General features: G+C 50.0%; 2 protein-coding genes across 2 annotated transcripts in view; one reads left to right on the top strand and one right to left on the bottom strand.

Moving 5' to 3' along the window:
* On the bottom strand, nt 1-2596 carry TMEM170A (transmembrane protein 170A). Its single transcript, XM_059824834.1, has 3 exons — nt 2476-2596; nt 2194-2364; nt 1-1589 (listed from the first exon to the last, which is right to left on the bottom strand). The coding sequence occupies exons 1-3, from the start codon at nt 2594-2596 to the stop codon at nt 1459-1461; spliced, it is 423 nt and encodes a 140-aa protein (XP_059680817.1). The 3' UTR covers nt 1-1458.
* Nucleotides 2597-3058: 462 nt separating this feature from the next.
* CFDP1 (craniofacial development protein 1) overlaps nt 3059-11929 on the top strand; it is a 67812-nt gene continuing 58941 nt past the window's right edge. Inside the window, exons 1-4 of the mRNA XM_059824934.1 lie at nt 3059-3128; nt 3206-3314; nt 3915-4146; nt 6355-6473. Of these exons, the coding sequence (XP_059680917.1) occupies nt 3074-3128; nt 3206-3314; nt 3915-4146; nt 6355-6473 (515 nt within the window). The 5' untranslated portion in view covers nt 3059-3073. The remainder of the gene's footprint in view (nt 3129-3205; nt 3315-3914; nt 4147-6354; nt 6474-11929) is intronic.

Raw genomic sequence — 11929 nt, 5'->3', positions numbered from 1 at the left:
ACACAGACACGGACAGCGCCTTCCCTCGGCAGCCCGCACGACTGTCAGCTGGTGATAAACAAACAAGGACCACAGCAAAGCCACCCTGCCACATCCTTGGGATTCAACCCCAGCTCCCCCAAGGGCCCCAAAAAAACAAGCCCCCAGACAGTGCCCAAGGAGCTACCAGAGAGCCCCGGCCGCATGGCATGCCTCCAGGCAAGAGGGCAGATCTAAGAGTTAGTTAAAAGTCACTTAAAACAAAACAAACTAAAACAATTCATTAGGAGAGACCTTACTGCCTGCTGGTAAGGGTTGGTTTGGGGCTGTGTTCACAGGGCTTGTCCCTGATGGACACGGGAATCACCCAGGCTCTTCCCAGGACTCTCTCAGGCATCCCACCCACCGGCACGCTGCGGGCTGGATACCAAAAACACAGCACACTCCCCACCTCTGCACCTGGGAAGCCCCAAGTCACGACAACCCAGCACCCGGCCGTGCAGTTCTCACCAGCGCAGTCACCAAAGCAGCAGCATGTTGAATTTTATATAAGCTGGCCAGCTATGTTTACATATCAGTGAAGACACACAATTCCGCCACGCCAATGTAAACATGATCAGCAAGTAAAAGGAGAACGGAGAAGTTTAAAAATACAAGTCTCCTTCAGAGCCTGAGAAGCAACAGTGCACGCTCACACAGGTGCCCTCGGATTTCTAGCACGGGCAGCAAGGCGTAGGGCCCAGGGCCCGTTCAGCTGTGCTTCACCTCTTGGGCAAAAGGTACACAGTGCCTGAAGAGCTCCACTGTAATAACATTCACAAAAACAGCAATCCTTTTTACACCGCTTGTCTCCCCAGCCGCAGCATTCACAGTCATAGCTCACAGCTCTCGGCCACAAATTTGCACTTTCATCCCTCTAAAATGATTTTTCCTTTTGCTGTTCCCAAATTCACTATGACCAAGACCTGGTATTCGAAAGTTGGGGCCAGAAAGAAAACAAATTAAGTTTCTCATTTAAAAAATTCACATTAAAAGAGCTCCGGGTTCACTGCAAACAAAGCAGCAAGAGGTCAAAGCATCACGTGAGCTCCGAAGGCATCACATCACTCTGTAGTACTGTTTTTACCCCAGAACAGCCCGCGTCACGTCTTAGGTATGTCCTGTTGCTACAGTTCATCACTGGTAAAAGGTATGTGGGCCTTCTCCTCCTCCAGAAGCCCTTTTTTCTATCCTCCAGAGAAATAAAGTTTCACTTGGCACTTAATGTTACCAAAAAGTAACAAACTTCAAAATTTTTAGCTTAATTTCAAGTCAGGCTGGAGGCAGGAGCAGGCCTTCACGTATCCTTTAACCAGTGGCAAAAGCACACGCCGAGGCACACCGCAAGTTGCGCTCCCTCGTGATTTGTTTCAGAGACGGCACAGGCGGCAGATCCTTTGCTCTTCCTTTGATTTGTGATCTTTAGCCTCTGAGGAAGAGCTAGAGAGTAGCTAAAATCCGTAGAAATGAAACCACCACCACGCAGAACGTCTGTCCCACTCCTAAAATGAGGGCTTCAAAGGGAATCATTTTTTTCCCCGCAGCTCTGTAAACTCCAGCAATGGCAGCACCTGTGGAGAGGGGAAAAAAGCAAAATGTGAATGCATGACAGCGCACGTGAGATATACGCTGTTGTACCACAGGGACGAAGGGGGAAGTCTCAGAGGATCTGAGGGGGCAGAGAACCCCTGCGCACCAGCTGGCAGAAACACTGGACTAGGTTTACCGTGACAAACCTCAGCCAGTAACCAACGCGTGCCGGTGGCAATGGGTAAACTGGTGGTGAAAATCTGCTGAGGCCTTCAGAAGGTGTGGAGGTTGTGGCAGTTTTGGACGTACTCTCGTCACAATATCCTCTACGCCACAGCCCACCAGCTGCAAATATTACCCAGTTCTGGGCACAGACATGAAACCTGTAAGTGGTTTTTCTCCAAGTGCTCAGAAACCTGAAAGCCCACCTGGCTCTGCACCTGACGGGCACGTTTGGTACCCCCGACAAAGGGCTCAGTAGGTGGGATGGTCCAACTCTTTCAAACAGGGGGCAAGGGAGCAATATAGCCAAAACATTCATCTCCTCTCTATCCCAGGGAATGTCATGGTTCGACACGCTCCCGAAGGCAACCTCTGATTGCTACAGAGCCAGCCGGTCGGTATTTTCGAGCTTATCTACCGTACTTGTTAGGATGCCGGCGGTAATGGGTCCCACGATGCCCATCAGCAGGAGGCTCATGGACATGAACCTGCCGTACTTGTGATGCCTGAGCGTGAAGAGCGCTAGCAAAGCGGCCGGGACGTGGAAGGAGAGGGAGGAGACGAGGGCCCACAGGAAGACGCCATACCACATCTCTGTGGAGAGAAGGGCCGTGAGGCAGGCTCGGGGCCCGCAGGCCTCCAGCGAGGCCGGCGGAGGCAGCGGGAGGGCCCCGCTCCGAGCAGGCCCCGCAGCGGGGAAGGTACCTGGGAAGGTGGACAGCGGGCTGGAGTAGGTGGTGGTGCCGTTGCCCACGCGGGGCACCAGGCGGAGGCTGAGGATCTGCTGCAGGAGCCCCCCGCCGCCGCCCGCCTCACCGCCCTCCATCCCCTCACCGGCCCCGCCGCCGCCATCCGCCGGCTCCTCTTCCGCCCGCCCCCTTCCGCTTGTCCCAACCAATGGGGAGCGCCGCGCGGTGACAGGCAGGTCTCCCCGCCAGCCGCCGCCCGTCGGGGAGCGTCCGGGCAGTCGGGCCCCGTCCCCACCCCCGCGCTGCCATGGGAACGGCTGTCGGCCGCAAAGAATGCCGGGAGCCCGCAGGCCACGGAAGGCCCCCCCGGCCGGCGGGGCGGTGCCGTTGGCCGGGCAGCGGGACGCTCTAGCCCGCTGGCTGCGCTCTCGTCGCTGCTCCCCGTGCTCGGCGCCGCCTCGGAGGCGCTGCCACTTCCCACCCCGCTAGGGGGCGCCCCGGGACCGGCGGCGACGCTCTGGGCGGCGGCGGGCGCGCGTGAGGAGGCGGAGAAGGAGGAGGAGGAGGAGGAGGCGGCGGCGGGCGTGAGGCGGCAGCGGGGCCGGGCCGGCACCATGTCGGGCTCGGAGGAGTACTCCTCGGCCGAGGATGAGGACTACGTGCCCTCGGGTGAGCGGTGGCGGGCCGGGGTGGGGGGGGGCGGCGGTGGTGGTGCCGGTTCCGGTGCTCACCGGCTGTGCTTGCAGGTGCGGAGTACAGCGAGGACGACGTGAGCGAGCTGGTGCGGGAGGAGGAGGCGGCGGACAGCCCGCCGCCGCCCCGCGGCAGGAGGAGCCCCCGCCGCCCCGCCAGCAGGTAGGGCCGCGGGCCGAGCCGCCCCCCGCTTCCGCGGCTTCCCGGGTGGGAGAGTCCGCCTTAGCTCGGCCCGGCCCGGCTGGGAGCCGCCTCCGCCGGTGCTCCTTCCGCCGGGCTGAGGGGCTGAGGGATGCTCTTCTTCGTTCCGGTTTAACGTCCGGGGCAGAGATCCTCTGAAAGACACCGTGCCTGGAAACCCGCCCCAGGAGTTAGTTATTTTCCTTTTAATAAGCCTTTTTAAGTGCAAAACACTTTTTCGGTGCCACATATACACAGTTTATTTAAAACCGGTTCCCATCTAGCCCACGTTCTCCTCCCCTCGTGGTTCCTGCAACATCCCAGAGTCCGTTACAGACATACAGATACGCACATGCCAGCCCGCTTCAGGGGGCTGCCTGCTTCAGTCTCCCCATGCTTTCTGAACAGCATCGTCTTTTAATTAAGTAGCTTCACCCCCAAGATCAGGGGAAACCTCCCAGGTAGAATGTCTTAGTGAGAATATGAAATACCGTGCTGCTTCACCCGTGCTTATGGTCCAGTTCTGGAATAGTGTTGCAGCACCTTAGTGTATTTTTTTTTTTTTTTGACCTGTGCTTCCAGGAAGAGAAAGAAAGGAGGTCTCTTGCTAGAGCCAGAAGAGAAGGAGGAAGAAAAGGCTCAGCAGAATGAAGAGGAGGAGGAGGAAGAGGAAGTGGATAATGTAGAGCAGGTGGAAAGAAACAGAGAAGAAGAAGAAAAGAAGAAAGAGGATGCGCTTTGGGCCAGTTTCCTTAGTGACGTGGGACAGAAACCCAAAGTGGGGGCTACCACGCAAGCGACGCAAGCTAAGAAGGTAATGGGGGTCTGGGCCGTCACCCAGGGAGTTTGGGAAGGGCCTGAAGCTTTAGAGCACAGAGCGTTGGCTCTAGTTTAGTCTGGAGAAGAGGAGGCTGAGGGGAGACCTTATTGCTCTCTACAGTCACCTGAAAGGGGGTTGTGGGGAGGTGGGCATTGGTCTCTTCTCCCATGTAACTAGCGACAGACCGAGAGGAAATGGCCTCAAGTTGCACCAGGGGAGGTTCAGGCTGGATATTAGGAAAAATTTCTTGACTGGGAGAGTGGTGAAGCATTGGAAGAGGCTGCCCAGGGAGGTGGTGGAGTCACCATCCCTGGAGGTGTTCAAGGAACGTGTGGACGTGGCACTGCGGGACATGGTTTAGTGGGCCGTGGGTGGGGTTGGGTTGATGGTTGGACTTGATGATCTCACAGGTCTTTTCCAACCTTAGTGATTCTGTGATTCTGCAATGTGGGTCAGAGCTGGGAAGAGGCTAGGTTCACCCCTGCCCCATCTGCTTTGTAAGCCTGGAGCCCCACCATGGGACAAACTGTAAGCTGCTGGTTTCTTCCTGACTGGTGACGTCTGTGATCTGGCGGTGCTGCCTTTGAGCTGCCTGTCAGCATCTCGGAGTGTCCCATGGAGCCTTGTTGGCTTCTCTTCCCGGTCCTGGATTCTCCTTGTGACCTAGGAGCAGCACAGTGAGCTTCAGTCTGAGTTGTGTTTGTGGGCACAGCTCTCCCCGAGGCTTGTGCCTTTCCTGATGCTCAAAAAAAAAAAAAAAGGGAGACTGTGTGAGTGAGGAAGCCAAAGAGACCTGTGCTGGTATCTCTGTGCCTTGCCCTTCATCCTCGTACAGTGAGGGGGTCTGGAAGATGCTGCATGTTGGGATGGACATTTGTAACAAGAATGAATATAGCTTTCTCTATTTTCCTTTATAAACCCCATTAACATGCTCTCGCTCTCTGTCTGCTGAGGTTTTCTGTAGGGAGAATTCTGTGTGTAATCAGCTATTTAAAAGGATTTTGTTCTTAATAAAACCAGACGCATGTATTTGCCATGCAAAACCTTTCACACTGAAGGTGCTAGAAGGCAATAAGGTACCAAAACTGACCCTCTGCTGCGAGAATTGTCTTTTTTTTTTCTTTTTTTGAGTGGTCAGCCAAAAAAGTATTTTGTAACAAAAGTCTGGACTCTTGACTCAGTGGTGCCTGGTGAGTACAGTTCTCGCTGTGTGAAGCTTCTTTCTACAACTGTTGGAAGGTTGCAGAACCAAGTACAATCTTTGCTTGTAACTTTTAGAAGAAGAGACCTTTTATCTGAACCCTTCTGCTTCTCTCTACCTCAGTTGTTACTGTCTGAACAGCTGAGATGGTTACAGGTAGAATCAGAGAGAAAGAGAGAGGAAAAGTTCTCTTCTGAGCAATTCTGCTTTTATGCCAGATCGCTAAAACACGAGTGGTTTTTGAAAGTTCCTCCATAGCCTGGAATAATTTATGGAGAGATGCAGTTCCTCTGTTCTCTTTGTGAACTTCTTAATTTGGACTTAAGATGTCTGCTTGAAGATCTCTGGGATGTGTGGTTGATTTAAAGCAAGAATTTGGGGTTTGTTTCGATTATTTATAGAGTCTGAGGGTTTTTTTATGTATGCTGTTAAAAGCTGTAATTGTGACAGAGTAAATTAAGACATGTTGTTGACAAATAGCTTAATAAAGATATTTCCCTCTCAAAGAGATGTTATTGACAAGTAGCTTAATATCTTCAGGGTTCTCTGTGAAGATCAGCCTTGCTTTTCCTGCTGATGGGTTGTGTTCTTCCTGTATTCTTGAGTAAAAATAAACATATTTCTGTGTAATCCACCCTGGCAGCTTTACTGCCTGGCGGTGCTTAGTTTGGGAGAACTGAGTCTTCAGACTTCTGCTTGTTTTCTGAACCACAGCAGTGTATTCTTGCTCCTTCCTACATTTAATTACAATTTCACTTCTCATTTTGGGTCTGTTCTGATCCTTGAGCTCCAGTGAGAGCCGGGAACCAAAGTGGGGAATTTCCTTCCGGTGACAGAGGCATTTGTTTCTATTTTCTTGTCTGTGGATGACTTGCTTTGAGCAGCCAGCCTAAATTGCAGCCCTACCTGAGGTCTGTGTTGGGTCCTCGGCCCCTTGGAGTGATAATTTGGCTTGGCTCCACAAATGCATCATTTTGCTTTCTCCTTTGTATATTTTGTAGGCTGAAGAAGAGAAGAGTGGGAACAAGTTTCAGGAGAAACCAAAAGAGTCTGAGAAGCCAAAAGATTCAGGAAAAGTGACAATCACCAAAGTGTTCGATTTTGCTGGTGAGGAAGTCAGGTAAGTGGGCAGATGTGACATGTCCACTGCGGGCTCAGAGCAAACTGGGTGCCGCTCTTCTGTGGGCAGCCTGGAGATGTGCTGTGCTTCACAGCACTTCTTCTCCTTTTTCCTTTACACTTTTTTTTTATCATGAGCACATACAGACCTCAAGGAAAATGAGGCCAAGATTTTTCTGCCTAAGGGCTGCAGAGTATCCTTATATGCAGACCTCAGTCTTTGTTCAACTTCAAAATATGCCTTTAAATTCACTTAGGCTTCTCCATCTGGGGAGTGTTTAAAATGGTTGGCAAAGCTTCCCGGTGGCACTGCCACTGTGAAGGTTGAAACAAGGAAAGAACCATGTATGGCCCCGCAGGGGTGGCAGTAATGCATTTTATTCCTTCAGCCTAGTCCGAGCCCTGTGCTGGGGGCAGGATACTTGCTGGCACCTTCCCTGGTGATGTACACAATCCACTACGAAGATCTGCAGACAGTAAGAGGTGTTTTGCTGAACTGACTAGTAGTTGAGTGCTTTTACCTCTGAAACAGCTGCAACAAAGGTGATGGGCTAGGTAAAATCATCCTTTAGGCTGAGTTTAGCTTGCAAGATGCCTCTCGGGATGCACTGCAAAAAGAGACAGGCATTTTATAAATGTGGAAGACCAGAACTGAGGGGCCTGAGTGAACCCACTTGAAATCTGAATGCACTGTGACCTTGTGGTTATTACCGTGGTGTATTTTTTTTATATGTGGCTGTAAACCTGGTTTTGTCAGATGAGAATTTCACCTCTATTTTGTGTGACAGCAGAGGGCAGCAGTTCCCAGCGATAACACCCACGCTGCCTAAAACTGGAGGAGGAAGCAGAGAGCAGGGGCTTCTGCTGCTCTTGCTTTTCGTGTCAGCTTTGCTGCCTGAGCTGTTTGAAAAATCTGAGGAGAGCCATGAGTCATAGTAGCGACTTTCCTATTTCCCTGCACAGTCCGGGCTGTAGGAATACCCTTCATTCTCTGGAGAAATGGCGAAGAACTGTAGCACTGCGGCTTTTCTGAGAGAGAGTATCCTCATACCCTTTCTATGAAGGAAAGGCTAAGTCTTTCCCGTAGGCAGATAAAAATCTGTAGCAGAATTACAGACAGAAATTTTGTCTTCTGATGCATACTCCCCTCCTCAACTGCCAGCTTGTTTGTCCCCGATTTTCCTGTTTTTTTTCTGGTTCAAACACAATGTCCTACCAGGTGAGAATGGATGAAGCTATAGGATCGCAGGGGTGTCGTACAAAAGCCTTGTTGGGTTCTGACGTATCATCAGCTGGCGTACGGCAGAAGTGCGTTCCTGGTGCTTTGGGGTTGCATGAAGTCAGCATGCAGTCTTATTTGGAGTCTAGACATGTCCATCTGCGTGTTGTAGATGAGTGTCGTGTCCTAAACATGAGTATAGAAGTGCATCACTTAAAGGAGCAGGTTGATTTGCAGGGAAGCTTGCCTTGTCGGCTTACTTCAGAACATGAGTCTTCCACTTGTGGAAAGGACATTTTTTTTTGTGCAATTTTTTGTGCGGTAGGGCTCTTTAAAGTAGGGAGCTAGTAAAAATGTCTGCCTTGAAGCTTTTTGTTTACTGTCTCTATGAAAAGAAGCCCCAGATAATTATGATTTAAGTGTAGAATTACTCAGATGTTGGTCTGATTCTGGCATTCTAGATTTTTGCGTGGTGGTTACAGATTAGTTTTACCAGTGCTGCTCTTGATTTTATTGGTAATATTAGTTGGAGGGGTTGGGGAAACTTTCTCTGTCCTTCAAAAAGTGGCTTGTCTTACGTGAACAGAACTTGTTCAGGGCTCCTAAGATGCTGAGTTTGTGCTTTTGACATCAGTATCTTATCTGTAGGGTTTTTAATAGCTATAGCAAGTAAAGTTTCAAGTTAGATAAAGGCATATTTTTCTGCACCAGTTGCTTTTCTAGTGTCCTTTGTACTGCTCAATACTGACTGTTTCCTTTGGGGAACTGCAAAGGAATCAGTACAAGTTTCTACTAATTTTTGTTCAAATAGGCAGAAGCTGGAGCCTGGCCGACAGTGAGATTGCAATCCTGCAAACCACCAAGGCTAAGGTATTTTTTGTTTACAGCAGCCATTGTATCAACAGGTTACAGAGCCAGCAACAGAAAGTTTGTAGCGAGGACTGTTTTCTGCTGGTGCCAGAGTTACAACGTGCTACTTTCTTTAGCTCTGATAACAGGAAAAAATCCTTCAATGCTTCTTGCCCCCTTGATTTTTGTGATATTCAAAGCTGAAGCTTTTGTGTTGTTTGCTACATCTTTCATGTCCAAATGCGTTACACTGTTAGCTGTGGGTGGGATATGAGGAGTTATCACTGCTTTACAGCTACCGGTACTTTCCTGTAACTGCAGTAGGTGAGGGCCAGAGGACTGCTTTTTCTTTAGAGTAGCAGGAGGCTGTCTTTGCACGACCCTAACGTCTGCAAATGCTCTGAATACCAAACGCTGACTTCCTAGCCTGGGGAAGCAGCTGGTAAATTGTTGGTTACAAAGGCCAACACATGGTAGTTGTGTGTGTGCGTTTCTGGACTGAAAGAACTGAAATGAGAGAGCTGTCTCCGTTGCTTTCCTTTCAAAATGGTTTGGGGCTACTTTTGAGTGTTGCTCTTTTGAAAGCTTGAGAAGAATTTAGATCAGTATTTAAGCACTGATAGATTCAGGGCACAAATTTCGACAGTCTGCTCACTGAAGCTCTTAACAGAAGATCATTTAGCCCTGATCTCATGTTTCAGAACAATTTATTTTCTCCTGTAAGAAGACGGTATAATATCTCTTGCATGGTTGGAGTAGCAAAAGTCTGTTGAAAGAGATCTCTAGCTACAGGGCTATACGAGAATAGTGAAAGACCTTCCTCTTTTAAGCTGTCAACTCCCCTATAGGTTATTGTTGCAGTTAATGTCCATTTTGATTAGTCTGTGCTTGTATCAGTTGCTACTGCTGAACTTTAGGTTCAGGGTATTACAAATTATCAATTACCAAATAAAGAATTAAATTTAGTAGCTTTCAATTTTATAAAATACATGATTTAGTATTACTTTGTAAAAGCAAAGCTGTTGAATCCTGGAACTAGGAGCCATCTTTAACTGATTTCTGTGTTTTCCAGTTGTGACTGTTCTGTCACAGATTAGGAGCAGCAGGTGACTGTCACACAAATGGCTGTAATTGTGGGCAGTGGGAGCAATTTGCAAAGGCAGTTCAGCATCTAAATGGAAGTTCAAGTCATTTCTCACTGGCAGAGGAGACCGAAGCCCCTTCGAAGCCTCTAGTTTATGAACTTGCCTCACGATGCAGGATGTGTGGTTGCATTAATAGGGAATCGCATCCCTGGTGCTAGGGTTTATCTGTTGCAAAATGTAATAGCTGTATGATGAGGCTTGTTTTCTCTTTGGCACTCCAAACTGCTTTGGCCCTTGGCTTTCTTTAAACCTCTGCTGTGCTCGGTGTATCAAAATGGTTCTTCTGTGCTCCTTCCATGAAAGTCAACTTTGTGTCCATCCAGGACTGCAGCAGGGTGCGGCTCACATACATGAAGCTGGCCCGGCCCCATGGTGTCAATCACAGTCACCCATAGCAACTTGTGAAGGAAGAGCAAAGTCAGGTCATTGAATGCTAACAGGTGTAGGTTTTAGTTTGAACCATCTTCTGCATACCTTCATTTGGCTTGTGGGAGGCAAAACGAAGTTGAGAGGAGTAATAGTGCCTTGCTTGGGTGCTAATTCAGGAATGGGAGGCCTGTGTTCAACACCCTGCTTTATTCATACATGGCAAATTCCAAGGAAAATTCTCATGCACAGAGATACAAAGCTTCTAGTTTTATGTGCTTTGTTTGTGTGGTTTAAATCCAAAGCTTTACACACGGGTTATTCTTCTGGTGGGAATGCTTTCCTGGTACCGCAGAGTTGCTGTGCTGTGCTGATAGTGTTGTGTTGTGCTGGCAAAACTGTGGCTTGTGCTGCTTCAGTGGCCCTCAGCCCCTTCCCCGGGTGCGTGAACAAAGCAGCCAAGCCAAAGCAAAGCTGTCGTAGGACTCCACTCTCCATCTGTCACTGGGGAGAGCCTTCCTCTTTTCTGAAATCTGGCAAGGCATTCCTGTCACAGCTCCCTTTACTTTCCCACAAGGCTGTCTTCTCCAGGAGTGTCACTCTGGAGTCCAGAAAGATACGAGCTGGCAGTGTGCCCAGGTGGCCAAGAAGGCCAACGGCATCCTGGCCTGTATCAGAAAGAGCGTGGCCAGCAGGAGTGGGGAGGTGATCATGCCCCTGTACTCGGCGCTGGTGAGGCCGCACCTCGAATGCTGTGTTCAGTTTTGGGCCCCTCACTCCAAGAAGGACATTGAGGTGCTGGAGCGTGTCCAGAGAAGGGCGACGGAGCTGGTGAGGGGTCTGGAGCACAAGTCCGATGAGGAGCGGCTGAGGGAGCTGGGGTTGTTCAGTCTGGAGAAGAGGAGGCTGAGGGGAGACCTTATCGCTCTCTACAACTACCTGAAAGGAGGTTGCAGAGAGGTGGGTGTTGGTCTCTTCTCCCATGTAACTAGTGATAGGATGAGAGGAAATGGCCTCAAGTTGGGCCGGGGAGGTTTAGGCTGGATACTAGGAAAAATTTTACCAAAAGGGTTGTCAGACATCGGAACAGGCTGCCCAGGGAGGTGGTTGAGTCCCCATCCCTGGAGGTATTTAAAGGACGTGTGGCTGAGGCGCTTAGGGACATGGTTTAGTGGTGGACTAAGCAGGGTTAGGTTTATGGTTGGACTCGATGATCTTACAGGTCTTTTCCAACCTAAATGATTCTATGATTCTAAGACCCCCAGCAAGCTGGGCAGTGGCCTCAAACGTCTGCACTGTGGTCCCTTCCTGCTCAGTCCTCACCACTGGTAGGTGGCAAATAGTAACTTCTCAGAGGCAATTGCTCCTGACCCATGGAGGCCTTGCAGATTAGATTTTGCATTAACCCTTGAACTTTTTTTCTTCAGCTTCTTCGCTGTCCTTGCACGCTCTGAACCTGTTTCTTTCAGCACTCACATGTCTGGCAGGTGTTCCTGTGATGCGAGTAATCCTTGGCATCTCGCCTCATCTCGGGCCAGAATTGTCATGGAAGCTGCATGGCCGATGGCGGTGTGCTGGGCCTGGATCCATGTAGAAATGTTTCAGGAAGAGGTTTCAAGATCTCCTCTCCATGTCTGTAGTGTGAGCTCTCTTCTGCTGTCTAGATGCTGGGATAAGCGAGTGCAAAGATCCAGCTGGTACTTTCTTGCGCCCTGCATGTCTTCCTCCTGCCAAGCAGCTGATAAGTGCTGAAGGCATCATTCTTACTGCTATGCCAGGAATCGCCAGACCACAGGGCCCTGAACCCGAAACATTTGCAGCCAGGGAGCTGGGGGTTTACAGTGGACCTTGCGTAACAGGTAAATGTTTGTCGAGTGA

The sequence above is a fragment of the Gavia stellata genome, chromosome 15 (genome assembly GCF_030936135.1).
Source record: "Gavia stellata isolate bGavSte3 chromosome 15, bGavSte3.hap2, whole genome shotgun sequence".
Taxonomy (NCBI): Eukaryota; Metazoa; Chordata; class Aves; order Gaviiformes; family Gaviidae; genus Gavia; species Gavia stellata.
The sequence above is the reverse complement of the archived record's forward strand: the minus strand, read 5'-3'. Positions and strand labels throughout refer to the sequence as shown.

Excerpts from the sequence above, each read along its gene's own strand:
- TMEM170A (XM_059824834.1), bottom strand. The coding sequence starts at position 2,596 with ATGGAGGGCGGTGAGGCGGGCGGCGGCGGGGGGCTCCTGCAGCAGATC. Across the intron at positions 2,365-2,475 it reads CCCGCTGTCCACCTTCCCAG|AGATGTGGTATGGCGTCTTC; the intron begins GTACCTTCCCCG and ends TTCTCTCCACAG. Across the intron at positions 1,590-2,193 it reads TACCGCCGGCATCCTAACAA|GTGCTGCCATTGCTGGAGTT; the intron begins GTACGGTAGATA and ends CCCTCTCCACAG.